Source organism: Thunnus thynnus, chromosome 17, assembly GCF_963924715.1.
Source record: "Thunnus thynnus chromosome 17, fThuThy2.1, whole genome shotgun sequence".
In the NCBI taxonomy this organism is placed as follows: domain Eukaryota; kingdom Metazoa; phylum Chordata; class Actinopteri; order Scombriformes; family Scombridae; genus Thunnus; species Thunnus thynnus.
The window spans coordinates 5,642,516-5,660,855 of NC_089533.1; the positions used below are offsets into that span (position 1 = coordinate 5,642,516).

Genomic DNA, 18,340 nt, shown 5'->3' on the forward strand with positions numbered 1-18,340 from the left:
AAAAACCTGAAAAACTGTGAACCTATCCTTTAACTAACTTGCATAAGAGATGCAAAAAAAGCTTACTTTTTTCCAGTGGAAACCCTAAAACTGATTTTACTGAGTGATGAGAAAATTGCTGTTTGGAGGAAACATATTTTCCTACTTTGTAATGTTAAATAAATTTGTCAATTGTTCCTGTGTAATAATAACATACTGATTCATAAAAAAGTCCAACATTGCAGATGCATGAAAATGAATCTGGGCTTGTGGTGGGCGTTAGATTCTCACCTTCGTAGAATCCTCCCGGGCGGAGCTCCAACGGGCCCGGTGACTTCGCCTGACCACGCCCCCGGCGGAGGCGTTACCAAACGGATCCAGATGTGTGGTGGAGCCTGTCGGGAGGGACCCACCTCCGTGGGAATACCTCAACTCCAGAGCGCTACCTGGGAGAGAGCGACTGGAGAGAAAGGAGGAAAGAGAGAGACGATACGAGATAAGATAAAACATTAATTATCCCCGCGGGGTAGATAAGAATGTGGTAAGATATGAAAAATATGTGTGAAAAAAGGCTAAATAAATAGAAAATATGACTCTAAATCATCCTGAAATTAAAGAATTAAATGGTACATCCAATATAAAACTATAAAAGGAGTATGATATATGAAGAAAACTGGTGATTTGACTTCAAATAGCGCATCATATTCCCATTAACAGGTCTGCAAAGGGCTTTAAGAGAAAGAGTCAAGACGTACAGATGAGAAAGTGAGAATTAGAGTCGGGTCATGCACGTGTGGTTGAGCTTGTATACATATCAACACTGTTATAGCCCTGCGAGTGCTGACAGCGTTAAACACCTCCGACGTCGAGTGATTTATCTACAATGACTCACAAGATGACAGATAAAACGTCTCCCGTCTTTACAGTCAGTCGAGAAAACTTTCAAAAATGGATGGACTTTCTTTTCTACGTGGCTAAACGGCACAAACCTGGAGTAAGAGCCCCCGGGCCTCGCTCTCAACTGATCCAACTCCAGCTGAATCCTCTCCAGCTCCGCTATGAGCTGGTCCTGGGAGTGAAAAGAGAGAAAGAGAGAGTTGGTGAAAAAAAAAAAAAAAAAAAAAAAAGGGAGCATATGTCTTCTAGCTTCAACAAAGAATGAAGCCTGGAGATACAGTCACCTTGTTTGCCAAGAGATCATCCTGGAGTTTCTTCATGTTGGAAAGTTCCTCAGATAGGGCATTCTGGGTGAGGAAGAATTAGAAGTTTTATTACTGTAAAATAACAACAGTTTATTCTTGATAAGATGTGTTCAAACTGGGAGGCAATGTCACCGAGCTACACAGGAAAACATCGCTCCACATGTTGCTACACAAAGGAAATCAGCCAGTAAACGACACAAAGCAAAGTTTTCAGCAACATTTCATATCTCTGCGCTTTCGAAAGTTACTGTTTACAGTACACATAATCCCTTTTAGCAGTTGATGACTCCTTCCAGTAATAAAAACTAGAGAAATATAAATTGAAGGTGCAAATAAGCTGTTAATTACAGTATCAGTCAAAAGTTTGGACACACTCTTCCATTCAAGGGGACGGGTGCTGTATTTACCAAAACGATGGAAACAGACAGAACTGTGAGGTGTTAGTTCTCTAAACTGTTTAATTTCTTTAAATTTTTGAAATCTATTTTTTCACCCAAATATTTGTATCATATGTAGACAAACTGGTCACAAAGTTAACTTCACGAGGACTTATATCCCCGAGACAGTAGGCCGGAAACCTCGGCTCATGGGAGGTTTATCACCTCAAAAATATCACTGAAGTGCAGCCGTTTCTCTTCCTGAACGACCTGTTTTCCACATCCAGCTGTTACGCAGCAACATTATCATTCATTTTGAGTCGTGTTTCTGTCCACCTGCTGAATGTAAGTCCAATATTCACTCTCTTTAAGCTCTGTTTCTGCTCTCTATCAACTCCTGAGGGAAATATCTGACTCTCTAGCTGCTAAATGCTCCACTATGTTCAACAGCTAGTCTACAGCTAACTGTGTCTGTTTGCCGTTTGGTGCTGAGCAGGTAGCGTACAGTGGCTTTTTACAGCTTTTTCTCTGAAAACGACGCTATGAGAGCGCTGAGAGTGAACCGAAACAGTAAAGTTGCAGCCGGACGGATAAACATCGAGCTGAAACTCACTATAAAGCTCCATAGAGCCGAGAGGAGCTGCAGAGTCACTGATGATTGTCTGTAGGTTCATCACTACGAGCCACGACCAACACATTACAATCTGTTATTTCATACATTGTTATTATGAAAAATATCGATTATAGCCGCTTTAAAAACCTCTTTAGCCTGGCTTTTGATTACAATATTTTACAGCCATTATTTACTCAGTTTAATCATTAAATTTATTGTATTAATGTTTTAAAATATTTTATACCCTCTTATCTATTTCCAAAATGTATCTTTCTATTTATCTATCTGTTTTTGTGTGTGTGTTGTCTCTCCTCAATTCTTTTAATATTGTTTTACTGCTGTAAAGTGTGTTGAGACGTCCTGGTGTGATTCTACACTTCAAATAAATAAACTTTATTCATCATTGTTGTTTATCCGTTTTATCTCGTTCTGTTTTATTTTATTACATTTTCCAATAAACAGCTTTTCAGTCATCGGTAAAGCATTTTGAACTGTGCTAATCAGTACGAAAGATGCGATACAAATAAAGCTTGATTGACTGTTTGATTACTGTTCGTTTACCCCAAAACAGATAAATAGTGATCCCTGGGGATAACAAGAGACAGAAAAAGATCTGTTGTGAATCCAGCTGTGTGTGGACGAAGCGCTCGCTGCTGTTTGGAATTCACTCAAGTTTTAACTGGTCACTTCCTGGAGGGCACGCATACCCGACACCAGGGAGTTCGTCTGGATAAAAGGGACGAATCCTCGGTTTTACCAGGTTTAGATAAAAACGAGGAGATGTCTGAGCGGGTCACCTTCTCCTCCAGGGCGGCCATTCTCTCCTTCAGGTGGAGCTGCAGCCTCTCGTTGGACTCAGACAGCAGCTTGTCCACCGTGTCGGAGAGACGCTTGTTGTGTTCATCGTTCATCCTCTCCCTCTGCCTCGCCTGAGGGGGAGAGAGAGAGAGAGAGAGAGAGAGCGAGAGACGGGTGAGAGCGGAAGAAAGGAGGAGGAAAAAAAAGATGAGTGTGAGGAGGGAGAGAAGAGGAGGGTGGAGGGGGGGAATTAATAACAACCATTCTGTTCGACAGAGAGCGAAGATTTCTATCTGAACGTGCACGGTCAAATAGAGGGTTTAGAAAATTAGTGCGCCTTTGTGCTGCGTAAAGCCCGACAAAGGAACGGCACGAAAAGAGGGGGAGGATGAAAAAAAAACAGAAAAAGAGAGAAAGAGAGATAAGCGGGCATGACTCACTCTCTGTAGCTCCTGGTTCTTCTCCTCCAGTTGCGCCTCCATCTGCCGCAGACGCTCCTCGAAGTTGCCGTGACGCTCCTCCGCCTGAATGATCGGAGAGAGGAAGGAAGCGAGGAAGCTAGAGCGTGAACCGTGTTCCCGCACTGATACAGATTAACACAATAGGAAGGCAGCTTGTTGACAGAGTCTACCAATTAGTGACATGCCTGTACAGATCAAAGCGTAATAGGGAAGTTTGTTTGTCTGCGTCTCTCTGGGTATTAATCCTATATTTCCGTGGGAAGCCATCTTGCCTGAACATGTAAAAGAGGTAAGTGTAGCTGCTGACATGAGAGTAGGATCAGACTGATGCTGGGTTTTTGGGGCCGATGCCAATACTGATATTAGGGAGCAAATCAATACATCATCTTATATATACAGATTATACACATAAACACACCATTTTTTGCAATGATTCCACAGATATGTAACGCAGGCTGGATATTTTACAGTTAATAATTAACTTAATTGCATAAAATGACTTGTAAATGAATTGTAAATTACTACAAATTAAAAAAAAACATACTACAAAAATAACATGTATGTATACATTAAGCTTGAATTAAGAAAAAGGGTCAAATATATATAAAATGTTGCCTATATATGACATATATGCTGATACCCGTATATCTGTGATAGGCCAATATTGGGGCTCTACAGGAGAGTGAATGTAATGTTTTTTTTTTGTTTTTTTTGATTGGCATGAGTGACAACAGCGCTGTCAATAATGCTAAAGGTTAAAGCATGAGCAATTTAATCCGTCATAATGTGTTTGTGCGGCGTACAGTTCCTGACGTGTCGAGCGCCCAAGGATCAAACCTGCTGCCCTGCGCTGGCTTTCATCTCAGATTGTTTGCTAACTGGCACCTCTTGGTGAAAATATTTGATATTCATCTGTCATTTGACATCTCATGTTCTGTTTCATTCATGCATGAATGCACACAAACACCTACACACACGCGCACGTGCACACACATAATCATGCCTGCACCAGCCTACACGCCCGCACATGCCCACACACACACATTCATGCAAATGTATCTGTGCACATATTGCTGTACTGCTATTTTAATTTCATTACATAAAAACACATTGGGGGGGGGGGGGGTTTATGACACTTTTTCAAATCTATAACTGTGTCGGTATGACTGCAGGTACGCACACACACTTGCACACACTCACCTTGTTGAGTGCTGCCACTCTCTGGGCGAGCTGGGCTTCGATCTCAGGCAGCGTCTCAGCCCTCTGCAGGGTTTGCTGCAACTTCTGTTTGGCATCATCCAGACGCTCCTGAAGCTGCCGGTTCTTCTCCTCGCTCTGCAAGAAGACAGGATGAGAGGGAGCGGAGGTGAGACTAGGAGTCTTTGTGCCAACGTACAACGAGGCCAAGTTGCCAATCAAGAGCAGAGACATGGACACTAACACACACACACACACACACACACACGGGTATGAAAGAGACTTTTCCCACCTGTCTGTAGAGAGACTCTTTGCTGGCCAGCTCGTTCTCCAGTTTATCTTTTATGTCATGGAGAGACGTCGCCTCCCTCTGGGCACTGAGGTACCTGCAAACCGGATTAAAACAGCAAACAGACGGAGCAGAGCAGTGAGCGGAGAACAATTAGAAGAAGGCAACGTCTGAGAGTTCAAGACCACGGGAGGAAAAACACAAACCTGCGTTCTAATGTGGTGATTCTCTCTTCCATGTCTTCCCTTTGACAGAGTGCCTATGAGATTTAAAAAAAAAAAAAAAAAAAAAAAAGGTGTGTGTAATTCTGATTCTGACGCAGAAATAGAAAAGAAAGGAGACCAGACAGAGAAAGCAGAGAGAAGGCAAAGGTCAAGCTTGTAAGTAGGAGTTGATCAAAGGGAATTCACTGGGTTTGAACAGCTATTGGCTGAAGAATGATGATGACTAGTTAATAATTCTTGTTGACATATTTCAGAAGCACCCACTTATTGCACAAGTCCATGAGACGGGGAGGGAGAGAGCAAGACGGGAGGTTAAAAGAGGATAAACCGAAGAAAAGCAGTTCGGCTGGAAGGAAACACAAAGGGAGGAAGGTTTGCTGAGTAAACTGTCTCGTCTACCTCACGTTCCAAAACACTCCCCACCTTTCAATCAGCTACCAGCACGCTGACTGATTAACGAGGCGTCAGCCATGCGAGGAAAAAAAAAACGCCTGCAGCTCTACCACTGGCACTGTCACCATGGCTACAGGGTAGAGGCTGCTCCTGTGCGTACAGTAGCAGCCGCTGCTGCCAAGTAGTCAAATGGTTTTGTTACCATAGCAAACTGTTACATATCTCTGTGTATGAGCAAAATAGACTCTTTGTGCCACTGCGACAGACACATAGTGGCGGTTTATTGTCTGTCAACAGCTCGGCGAGTCGCACCTCTTTCACATCTCTCTGTAGTTTCTGGTTGGCCTCCTCCGATCTGGCCAGCTCCCTCCTGGCGGACGTCAGCTGCTCCTCGATCTCCCCGACCTGACGGGAAGCGAGAGTGTGGGACACAAGGTCGAGTGAGCACACATCATTGTCTGTCTGTTAGCATCTCCGGCTTGTGATATTTTGTTTGTTTTGGTGAAGGCATCAGACCATAAGAGTGTCCCTGTATCAAGTACCTGTCTGCACATGAGGGCCAGTCTCTCTTTCAGCTGGCCCAACTCTGACCTCTGTCGCTCTATCTCGCCCTCCCTCTGCCTGTCGATCTCTCCGTCATCCAAGATGGAGGAAGGTCCGTTGGGCAGCCGCTGAATGAAGAGTGCAAATTTACTTTAATTGATGGTGCAGCAAATACAGTTTAATTGCAAACAATGATCATAATATCTTTGTTATTTTTCTACTCTTATAATGTTGGATGTCTATGTTAAACATGGTCAAACTTCCAAAAATTGAGGTGAACGTGCACAAAATTGCTCCCTTTAAGTCAAAAGCCGGAGCTTCAATCTGCTCTGAAGGGTCGGTTTGCAAAGTTCCCTCTACTTCCATCCAACTGACATCAGATTGTTCGCACATGCCCACAAACAGCCGTCTGATCTGTAATCCTTTGTTTCTAAGCTTGTTCCTCGGTTCATGTTGTTCACACGCATACGTTGGATCAGATTTGGGCTTGAACATGTACAGACGTATTTAAGAAGTTCGTTTTGAGTAAAGAATTGGTAACATAAAGGAAATCCAGCTGCTATTGTTTGTTGACGTAGCCTGCGGGGCCGGCAGAATAAAAGTATAGACCTCGAAATGTGCGTGATACGTCCCAATTAAAGTTGTGATCAGTAGAAATGACTAAACCCTACGTTACAGGTTGCGCTTCTGGCGCTGTTTTTGTTGGCTTTTAAAACACATTTTTGGCGTGTACTTTGGTGGAAAAGGACTCTGGCCATAAAGAATCCTGTCATATGTCATAAAGTATCATATTACATACAGTATCACGGTCCATAGAAGCCCTTCATGGTGAGAATGTAGAAATACCTCACTGGAGGGAGCGTGAACTTCTTAGCGACCGCTCAAGATAAATAAACTTCATGTCTGTGCACGATGGGTGCAAAGTAAACTTCTGAAGGGTTTGCATTAAAGTCCATACAGCTCATGTAAAATCCAAGATGGTGCATTAACCACTTACACGCTGACTGACTGTAGTGCTGCACGGTAGCAGTGCGCTCAGTGCTGCCGCTGCTGGCTACCAGCTACACTCCAGTCAGTGAGCGAGGAAGAAATTATGCAACATTTTGGATTTTAAACAAGTCATATCGACTTGAATTGAATTTAGCCGCTCTCGATGGAAGTAATTTGAGTTTTGTTACTTTACATCTGCCTGACATTGACTTTTTTTTCCCCATTGCTGCAGTGAATTTGTATTTTAAGCATTCTTCTGTTACAAAAAAGTATGAGCACTGGATGCAGGATTTTGCATGGCGATAATTAGCTAGCTTACTTATCTCTGTTGGAGAAAAGTGATTTGTTTGTGGCGGCTACAGGCCACCAGCAGCTGTACAGACCTTGATGTTGCAGGTCTTTTATGTGGCATCTACTTTTTTTTTTCAAGATTTCCTAAACACAGCTTAAGCATTTGTGGAAATTACATCCGCATCAAATTACCTCTTTGCCGTTGTCTAGTCCTTGCTGCCGCCGTTTGATTTGCTCCCTTAAAGACACCACCTAAAACAACACAGAGGAGAACCGTCAGGAGAGACTCCATCAGTGCGTAACAGAAAACAAACCAGCACAGAAACTCACTTCTTGAGAGGAAGACTGCAGCTCTTCCTCCAGGACCCCAACGCGCTCCAAAGCCACCCGTAGCCTTTCTCGAACCTTCTCATCCAGCGCTTTGTGGTGCTCGAACAGCGACTTGAGGGCTTTCAGGACCTCCACCTCGCTGGAGACCCCGGCCGGGGACTGGGCCTGCCTCTTCACCACAGTCATCCTCAGGCTGCGCTCGTGACGGGACACCAGGCACTCCAGATGTTCTAGCAGCAGCTGGAAACACATGCGGTTCACGTACGTTAAAACCCTCTGCACGGTGCACCTCCTATCTGTTATGAATACTGTTCATATTACATTGTGAAATCTTTCGAGACGTTTACGCACGAAGGCCAAAAATATCAGAGCGGGACTTTAATTAACGGCCAAATAAACACAAGAACATAATGTTAAACAGACACAGAAGTGCACTGACTCGTGTGTTGTTTCGCTCTGCCTTCAGCTCGGCGATCTCCTCCTCTCTCTCCAGCAGCTGTTCCCGGCAGAGGTTCAGCTCTTTGGTCAGCACTGCAAACTCCTGCAGGGTCACAAGAGGGTGCTGTTATTGACTCAATGCTTCTGCATGAGGTCATGAGTGCAGTTTATTCACACTGACCACACACACACACACATTCATACAAACATCAAACTGAAAGGGTCAATGCATCCACAAATTATTTTGTAATGAAGTACTTTCCCACATTCCCTTTAACCTGCCTCTTTTGGTGATTTCCTTCATTTCCCAGAATGCCTTCAGAGAGCCATAAACCTGGTTTACCTGGTTGGTTTTGCAGGTGGAGGGATTAGTAACAGGCTAGCAGGGGAGTGAAGGTTGCACTGAATCTGCTCTGCTGGTTTTATTTGCTCTGCTGCTCCTGTAACGGATTTCTCTCTCGTGAGACGATAAATGTTGAGTCAGAGGGACTAAAACCAAACAAATGATGTCCTAATCATCGAAAACTTTGTTACAAAACACCACGGTAATTGGGCTGGAAATATCTCAGCATGAAGTAACCTCTACTTGCTTGGCCGGTGATCCCAAAAAGAATAAGAAACATGCACGGCCAAACGTAAGAAATAAAACTCTGGACTGTGAAGTTTACTGCCAATATTTTCCCACACAACACAATTACCTACAGTGAACAGTTTGAAATCAAATCTTGATTTCATTAGCAAACTCAACAAATTCAACCTCGCAGGGTTTCATTGCATTACCTCCATGCACACATGCACAGAAACGCAGCCACATCACGGCCGAAGAAAGAAAACCAGTCACTAAAAAACCAGCATGACAGCAAGTACAGTATAATCTCTGCCATGTCTACCACAGCGCTCCTCATTCATGAGTCTTAAACCGGTCCTTGATATAAAAATCTAACCACCGGGTTTATTGCACATGTTGCACCTGAAATTGGTTTAATTGCACAATAACCACGACTGGCTGTACATTTGGCCGTCATTAAAACAGAATGCCTGGAGGTTAAACAAGCATGAGCGTAGCAGGAATTAGAGCCAGCACGGTGTATTGTATATTTCCATTTGACAGCAGTCCAGTTGAATTGTTGAGATTTGGTGTAATTTATTCCAATTATGTGTAATTGTGTGGTTAGCTACATGATAGATATGATTAAAATCTGTTGCCTTTAGTGTAACTAAGTGGTATCTATGGCGACAAATCAACAAAGAGAGGATGATTGACGTTAGGCGCAAGTCACATAGATTGAGTTGCTGAGATGATGTTTCAACGCGAAGTAAAACACACGACTGTGAACGCATAATGTACTGTATCCTGCACTAGATGCACCGACTGTTTCGACTCGGCTCATGTGCCATCGTGGCGTGACACACACATGACGGAGCACACGACCGTCCTCAAACATGTGCGCCTCGTCGTGTGTGCGTTCTCAAAAAAAATGCTTCATGCAAACGAGCCATTAAAGGGCAGTGATGTGTGCACGCCGCTGCTGTTATCTTCACTCCGTGTTAACAGCCATCAGTTTTTACCCTCACGGAAGCAAACAGGCCCTCACACCCCTCTTCCAGCCCCCAAAAAAAACATTTTAAAAAGCATTTACAGTAAGTACAGCATGTACAGTATGTAACTGTATAGCTGATGTGCTCGCCGGGCTGAAATAGTGGTAGGATGCTTCTTCTTTGAAAAGACGGCAGAGGAAGGATCAGGGAGAAAATTGCTGTGTGCAGATGGCATGTTCCGGACCCCAAAGGACGCCATAATTCTGGGATTAGTTCAAGTAAAAAGACGGTGTGAGATGGACCGCTGATACCAGACACTTTCTAGACTCCTCTCTGTCTCTTTCCATCGCCGTCAGATACACCATGCAAATCGCTCTGCTCCCCCCGACCGCGCCGGCCGTTCACCTCCTTACACTTTTCATTTCTTGCACTCTCTTCCCGTCTGAATCCTGCTATTCTATTCTCCCTCCTTCATTCATTTCAATCCCCCCCTCCGCCCCCCCCCGTCATGATACATGACATCCAAAACACACTCTAGAAACCACCTTATTAGTATGCAGCAATATGCAAATGGGCTTGATTTGTTAGTCTCTGTGTGTTTCATATCACCATTTTTTTCTTCTTCTTCTTCTTCTCTCTGTACCGTGCTGTCGCTCTCTCCATCCCTCTCTCTCCCCTATTTTTCTCTCTTGGCAACGTCTACACACACAGACGAACTCGGTGAACTCATCTACTGTAGAACGTATCACACAGCGCTCCATGTGTTCCTCTATCTCGCGCACGTGTGTGTGTTCCCGCAGATGTGTACATCATATCGATCGCCTTTCTCCGTGAGGTAACGCGGCCCCCCTTTAATGTCCGGTCACTCTCTGTTAGAAAAGCGCAGCGGCCGCTACATCTGTTGTTTCATTTTTGATATTTCAGGCGTGTAGCGACAGAGAAAAATAGGTCCTAACAATGAGGGAGGCATCATCGCCGCCTGGGGCATCCAACAATGACTCCTGCCTGAAAATAGAGATGGAGCCCTTGTATGTTGAGTGGAATTACAAAATGATTAGCTCTCGGGCACCAGGATGTGGGATAATATTGGCCTCTGCGCTGCGGGCGAAATGCAACGTTTTGCTGTCATCTTCAGGTTTTAGGGCAGCTTTTGTTAATATGCACTGCTGGCAACTTACAGTAAAAAAAACACTTTACTTAAGTATTTCTATTTTAGTACATTTTAGTCACTAATTACTTTGCAGTAAATGTTTACATTCAATATAACATGAACCAATAGAAAATCTGTATCTCAGTCATGTTTATATTGACGGTGTACATGATTGCATAATCTCTCATTTTAATATTTTTAAATTTAATTATTTTGCAGCAATTATCGACTAATCTACAACTTATTTTCTTAATTAATTTATTTGTTTGTATTGTAAAATGTTAGAAAATAGCTGAAAACGCCTCTAAATATGTTTACAGGCGTAGAAAACTAAAAAATATTCAGATTTGAGAAGCTGGTACATGTGAATTTTTTCATTTTTTACAATTAAATGATTATCACAATTTGTTGTTTAAATTGTTATGAGCTTTTAACATGATCTATAGTTTTCTGAAGCTGTGGAGGAGCATAATAATAATAATATTAATCGTTCAACTGATTTGAAAGCATCAAAATCTACAAAAACTGACAGCTTTTCATCCGTGTTGCTGTACTTTCGACTCCCCGGCAGCAGAAAGTAATAAAGTAGTCCGACTCAGCGCCTCCTGAACCGGCTACAGCATTAAAATCCTGCTTACAGGTTAACACATCAATAATTCAACACTGTTATAGGAACAGTTTTCACTATGAGTACTTCTGATCCGAGGGTACACTCTGCTGATAGTACTTGTTTACTTTCACTGAGGTCAGATTTTGAACGGTCCAGTTTTCCGTCGTACATACAGTAAGTGAAGGATTTGAGTCACGCTGCCCACCAGGCTGAACCGTTCAACACTTTCTTCTATGTTTGTATCCAGAATGTTATTTTGACTTCTGTGTATTTATTGGCTGATTGATAATTACAGAACCAGCTGTCTTCACTGATATTCTGTCTAAGTGCTGGAAAGTGTTGATACTGTGTGAATTTACATGATTTTTTGTAGTTCTGTGTTTTTACTGAGTTGGCACCTGATAGGTTTAAGGCTGATCAACAGAAAATTAATCAGAAACTAATTTGATAATCAATTATTTGTTTTGAGTCATTTTTTACAGAGAAAAATGCTAAAATTGTCCGATTTCAGCTTCTTAATTGTGATTTTTCTGGTTTCTTTAGTCTTTTAGTCGACATTTTTCACCTTTTATTGACATTTTACAGTCCATAAAACTAATTGATTAATCAAGAAAATGATTGAGATTAACTGATAATGAAAATAATTGCTATTTGTAGCCCTAGTTTTGAGTTTATCATGCCTATTCTCCCTCTTTTAAAACAGACTTCAACACATAAACATGTTTTAATCCAGTACCTGAAATTAAAGGAACAGTTCACCTCAACAACAAACTGAAAAGCTAAATCTTAGTAGCTAATTCCTGCTCTGATAAATGCACAAAATACCAGAAATGTTCTTATATCAGTTTGTTATCAATGCAAATGTTTTGTAAATAGACAACTGCAATATGAGCCCAATAAATACAGTAAATCAAGTGATGTCCTGCTGTATATTTTCCTCATACTTTAGTCATGTATCAAGAGCTGCAACCATTAGTTGATTAATTGATTAGTCAATCTAATAATCGTTTTAGTCATTTTGTTGAGCAAAAATGGCAAACATACGCTGGTTGCAGCCTCTCAGATGTAATGATTTAATGCTTTTCTGCATAAAACATGATTATAAACAGAATTTCCTTTGACTTTGGACTGTTGAGAGGACAAAACGAGACATTTGAAAACGTCACCAAGGGATCTTGAGAAATTGCAACAAGCATTTATCACTATTTTCTGACATTTTAAAGACCGAACGACTGATTGATTAATCAAGAAAATAGTTGACAGATTAATTGCTAATGAAAATAATCATTAGTTGCAGCCTTACATGCAACCCTGTGTGCTACTGTAGGATGTGTCCACATATATTGTAACAAACAGAAGAGATAATGATGTAAATACTGGAAAACTCACACTAGAAATATCGAATTGACAAGTTTTCATCTTATGACTGAATCTCCGTTTTGAGGTGAACTGTTCCTTTAATCTGACATGTAGCGTGATATTTAAGATGCACTATCGTCTGTGCCTTTAATCGTGCAAAAACCTTCATCACACAGGATGACTGAGCTTGTCATTTCATGCCTAATACACATAACTTTTCTTTGTTACATAATGTTCCCTCATTCACACCTTCAATCTGACCTTGACAAACATGAATACGACCTATAAGTATAAAACGCTGTTAGAATCCGGGATAGAAAGGAGTTCCTGTGTGTGTGAAGACCATCATGTGATATTAAAACTAGTCAAAATCCACTTAGCAGCTGTTAAGTCACCTCCTGATCGTTACTCCGACCCCCTCGGTCACCGTACCTGCGGCAGGGCGATGGACAGCTGCCTCTGGAGGGATTCCTTCTCGTGGCCCAGCTCCCGCAGACGTAGGTGGGCCGTCCCCAGACTTTCCTGTGTCTCCCTCAGGCTCTCCAGCAGCCTCTCCCTCTCCGTCAGCATGTTCACCATCAGCGACTCCAGGTTGCCCGTACTGCCTCCTTCATCACTGCCGCCTCCTCCTCCGCCGCCTCCTCCTCCGCCTCCACCACCACCACCACCACCACCACGAGGATCCCTGCTCCCGTAGCCCCCTATGCCTCCCATCCCTCCGCCCATTCCTCCTCCGCCCCCCGCTGGGGAAGACGAGCCGCCTCCTCCCCCGCCTCGCCCGTCCTCCGAGATGGTTGGCATCACCTCGCACATCATCTTGAGGCCTGGGTGTGAGAGGTGTTATCTGAGAAGCTGTCTAGGACGCTCAGGCGCAGTGTCTGATTGGCTCTCGTCATGAAATGGTCAACGGCTACTCGGTTCGTTAGGAGGGGGGTCTTTCCTCTCAAGCTGGCATGCGAGAAATGAGTGCTTGGGGGGGTGGGGGGGATGATGGACAGGGCAGTTTTGTGAATGTGTGTGTGAGAGAGGTGGGAGGGGGCGAGAAGATATACTGTAAGATAAAAGTTCCAGTGGCTGGAGGGCAACAGGGTGACAACAGGGGGGGCGCTGAGGGTTTGGTGGTGGGGGGGTGGGTGGGCGGGGTGGGGTGCAGGGGTAAGAGGGAGAAGTGCAGGTTCGGTGGACGACCTCTGACCCCCCGGCCCAGGCTTCACTGAGACGAGAGACGAACCTGGAAAGAAGAAAAAGAAAAAGAAGAAGAAGAAGAAGAAGAAGAAGAAGAAGAAGAAGAAAGGGAGAGGTCACTTTAGGCAATATATATATATATATATATGTATATATATGTGTGAGCGGATGTGATGATGAGCGCAGCTGGAGGAGGACGGAGGATGTGATGGAGTAAAAATGAAGCCATTCCACAACAGAGAGCATAAATGTGTTTCCCACCAGGTTGTAATCCATCCTAAAACACACACATACACACACACACACACACATACACACACACACAGGCAGGCAGGCAGGATGTGCACCTTTCTCCAACCTCACAGGGTGACCATTGCTATTGCAGCAGTGCTGTCTTGATACTCAACGTCTGGAGTAATTCATCCATCAGTGCGCGTCTCGGCTTTATGTATCCGAGCGTCCACAGTCGTAATGGTAATAATGAATGCGCATGATGTACGGAAATGAGTCGTGAATAGCTAGCTTTACCTCAGCAGCCTTAACAAAACGTCCGTCACGCAAATACAGAACAATTAGCAGGGCCTGTAGGTGGGATAAAGATGCGGCGCTGCTTCATACATTCATGTGGAGAGAAAAAAAAAAAAGGGTGTCATCATGAATTGTAATTACGGGCTGTATCCAGGAGGAAATAGGCTTCTTTTCTACGGCTCCGGAGCCCATCTGTAAAAATATTGTGTGTGAATCAGGAGGCTTATTATCCTCAGGGTGTTAGGACGGGAACTGAATTGCTGTCTTAACGAAATAAATGGCCTAAATGGGGAAAAAACATTATTTTTTATGCATTTAGGGCTGTGCAGGATAGCCTGACACCGCTATCACACCATGGTGGGAGGTGCCAATCATCCTGTAAATGATGTAGGCCTAATTAACAGATTAAATAATAAGATATTACGCAATTGGATTATTTATTATGATATGGCTTCAACTAAATGTTGGAAAAACGGCGCGCCGCTTTATTCCGACTGGAAGGCGTCTATTTCCTATCAACACCCCACTGCCCCCCCAACCACACACACACACACACACATACACACGCACACACACACCACCCTGCCCTCCTCCCCCCACCCATAAAAACAGCTGGACGGTCTAACGGCTAGATCTGTGAGTTGAACCCGTACATCACCGTGGATTTCAGCCGCCACCGGACGATTTTTGCGTCTTACCCTTTCCATGATCGACAGAGAGAGGAAATGAAGGCGCATCGCTCCCCGGTTCACTCCATCAGAGGCTGCAGGTTATCCCCGTTACAGCCCGGTTACCAGCCTGCCCCATCCCCTCCCTCTCTCTGCTGTGGGAGCGACGGTGCCGCGCCGCCGATGCGTCAAACTGCGCGCAGCGAGCACAGGCTGCATCCGGACAGGACCTTCATCAATGGACGGATAAATTGAGTTTGAGTCATATGAGTTTTGTCATATGTTGAAGAACATATGAGAAACCCCTTTTGTTGATGTCATAATCTGTAATAAATGTCATATTTTTATAGATCTACAGATTTTATAGATTAGCTACACATGTTTTCTATGTTTTTAATGCTTTTTCATATGTTTAATGTGTTTTTAAATCTTTTATATATCTTTATAATCCCCTAAGTCCCCCCCTTCTAATGCTCTTCTTATATTATCTAACACTGCACAGTCTATGGAGCCACCAGAATGTCATTTCACTGTAAATCTGTACATCACAAATAAAACCTTTGAACCTTGAACCTAAAGGGATTCTTGGGAGATTAGTCTTGAACTAAACGAGATCCAAATGAACAAATATTGTAATCTCTTGAAAAAGCCTGCCTTCACATTCAGCCAGTTTAAAGATGTGCTCCAGGGGTACTGATTTTTATTCAGTAAAGTACAAAATATCACTTTAAATTGAGGCTCCTAATCCAAATCTGGCTAATCTGAGGGTTTGTGAGATGATTAACGAGACAGGATTTAAGACGAAAACATAAACTATTTCTGCTACACAAGTTTTTTCCTTTTATTTTTGAGATGCGTCTCTAATTTTAATGGAGAGTTTTACCTCCTCAGGCAACAATCTGAGAAAGGAAACATCACTTTTTGGTTGAACTACTCGCAATTAGACATACTTTGAAGTCAAGCCAGTTTTATTTGTATATCCCAATACCAGCAATACAACATCCTCTACCCTAAGATCCTTGATTTGAATAAGGAAAAACTTTCAAAAAACCTTTTAATGGGGAAAAATTGGAAGAAATCTCAGGAGGAGCAGCAGAGGAGGATCCCTCTCACAGGACGGACAGACGTGCAGTAGATGTTGTGTGTACAGAATAGACAAATTATAGAGATCCAATATGAAAAATAGGATGAGCCAGTTTAAAGATGTGTCAGGACTAGTTTTATTCTAGTCTGGTTAGTCATGGTTCACAACTCAATGAGTCACAAGATAAACCTGAGGGGTTGTAATATGTTAAACCAGATAGAAAAACAGTATTTCTGCTACACAATTTATTTTTCAAACTCTTCTCTAATTTTCTATTTTTAAATTGAGATATACCGGAGAGTTTTTACCTCTTCAGGCCTCTAAAAACTATTTGAATGAAACAATCTGAGAATTCTTTGGTTGAACTTTTCACAACTACACATATTAAACCTGTCACAAGGGTTTCTTGAGTAGACATAGCTTTGATTTAAAGAGTTGCAAGCTAAAATAAAATGCTAGAAAATACTGATTTACTGGACAGATAACATAGTCAGCAGGTGCAATTAATAGCTTTAAGAACACATTATTATAACAGGCCTATACTGACTGCTTGAACAATATAGTATCATTTCTGTAATGACTGATAGAGCTTCATTATTAATCTGTCGATATTTTCTTGATTAATTGATTAGTTGTTTGGTCAATAAAATGTTGATCCCTGTTTCCCAAAACCCAACATGCAACCTCACATGTAAATACATTCAGTTTACAGTCAAATAAGACTCAATAAACCAGATAATAATTTAAAAACATTTTAAAAATTGGAACTAGAGAATTTTAGTATTTTTTTCTTGACGATGAATCATTTATCAAAATAGTTAGCAATTGATTTTCTGTCAATCAACTAATCGATTGATTGACTAATGACTTATTAATAATAAATAGCTACTATAAATAGCCTCAGATATTAGTGACACGTGTTGAAACTTTATTCTGAAGACTAATAATACTGCTTCCGCCTCCTCACCTGATGTTTCTGTCCAACTTGACGACTTCCCACCGTTTATCTTCCCTCATCTCCTCCGCTGGAAGATGCTGGGTCTTAAAGAAACAAGCTCCCAGCATGAAGCCGCTCACATCCTCACACTCACCTCACACTGCATTCTGTTGCTTTTCTCCACCTTTAAAAACAAAAGCAGTGAACTTCATTAGAGCAGATAAGAGAGAGAATCACCTCCTGAATTTACTCTTGCTATGTGACACATGAAACTTGCCAAAATAATTAACAATTGCACCCTCTGGCGTCTGAATGGGAGAAATGCACTTATAGTGCACAAGGTTTTAGGCCATATGTCTAGATTTTAGGCAACCATCACTGATACACGTTTTTTTTGTGAAATTGTAGGCAATGAGCAACTTTTAAAAGGTCATGGTGAGGAATAAACAACTTAAAATTACCAGAAATTTTGTTAAAAGTTTATATTAAGGTCAAACATTTTTACTGTATTTCATCAAAATGAAATTAAACTTAAAAATTTTTTTAAAATTATGATTAAACCACTCACTACTCATGACAGAAGACTGACAGACGTGCCAGTCGAAATGAACCAGTCACCATCAACTGTCATGAAAGGCTGGGGGTCCCTCAGCCAATCAGAGCTCAGGGAAGGCGGGTCTTATGGTAGTGAAGGAGGATGGGGAGGTGGTGATGTAATGTCCTCTTCCAGATCTGATGATGTACATCCAGCAGTGAAACTCAAAGTGTACACAGATTAAATCTGCAAAAAAAAAATATTCTAGAGAGACAAAAGAAAGAAAGAAAACAAGAAACTGAGGCTGAGATAATCGCAAACAGAAGATAACAACCTCACTGAGAGGGCTGATGTGAAGGACGAGTTTTAGTGCTTAAAGTGTAAAACATTTAGTTTATTGTAAATGTAGTTTGATTAAGTTTTTATGATTGTCTCATGCAAACAACTTATATCCTCAGCCCAAATATCCAATGATACGGAAACAAAAACAACCTATTTCAGTCATTTCCAAAGTTGGATTTTCAGACCTTAATTTCCTCAACACAATTAATCAATCACTGACAAAATATGTATCCTATTATACTGGATAAAGAAGAAAAATACTAATTAAATAGACCCTC

At 42.2% G+C, this 18,340-nt stretch overlaps 1 protein-coding gene and 1 long non-coding RNA gene across 3 annotated transcripts in view; both read right to left on the minus strand.

Moving 5' to 3' along the window:
• Positions 1 to 13,889, minus strand: part of ppfia3 (PTPRF interacting protein alpha 3) — a 30,144-nt gene extending 16,255 nt beyond the window's left edge. For both annotated transcript variants that reach the window (XM_067616526.1, XM_067616527.1), the window contains exons 1-14: positions 13,216 to 13,889; positions 8,127 to 8,228; positions 7,688 to 7,927; positions 7,550 to 7,609; positions 6,076 to 6,204; positions 5,846 to 5,938; positions 5,123 to 5,175; positions 4,920 to 5,013; positions 4,631 to 4,765; positions 3,410 to 3,493; positions 2,969 to 3,100; positions 1,161 to 1,223; positions 969 to 1,048; positions 271 to 439 (exon numbers count right to left, since the gene is read on the minus strand). In XM_067616526.1, the coding sequence (XP_067472627.1) occupies positions 271 to 439; positions 969 to 1,048; positions 1,161 to 1,223; positions 2,969 to 3,100; positions 3,410 to 3,493; positions 4,631 to 4,765; positions 4,920 to 5,013; positions 5,123 to 5,175; positions 5,846 to 5,938; positions 6,076 to 6,204; positions 7,550 to 7,609; positions 7,688 to 7,927; positions 8,127 to 8,228; positions 13,216 to 13,599 (1,818 nt within the window). In that variant the 5' untranslated portion in view covers positions 13,600 to 13,889. The remainder of the gene's footprint in view (positions 1 to 270; positions 440 to 968; positions 1,049 to 1,160; positions 1,224 to 2,968; positions 3,101 to 3,409; positions 3,494 to 4,630; positions 4,766 to 4,919; positions 5,014 to 5,122; positions 5,176 to 5,845; positions 5,939 to 6,075; positions 6,205 to 7,549; positions 7,610 to 7,687; positions 7,928 to 8,126; positions 8,229 to 13,215) is intronic.
• An 18-nt stretch (positions 13,890 to 13,907) lies between these two features.
• Positions 13,908 to 17,434, minus strand: LOC137201456 (uncharacterized). The gene is made up of 3 exons (XR_010932180.1): positions 17,216 to 17,434; positions 15,195 to 15,394; positions 13,908 to 14,014 (listed from the first exon to the last, which is right to left on the minus strand). It is a non-coding gene; the product is annotated as an uncharacterized lncRNA (long non-coding RNA).
• Between the last annotated feature and the right edge of the window lie 906 nt (positions 17,435 to 18,340).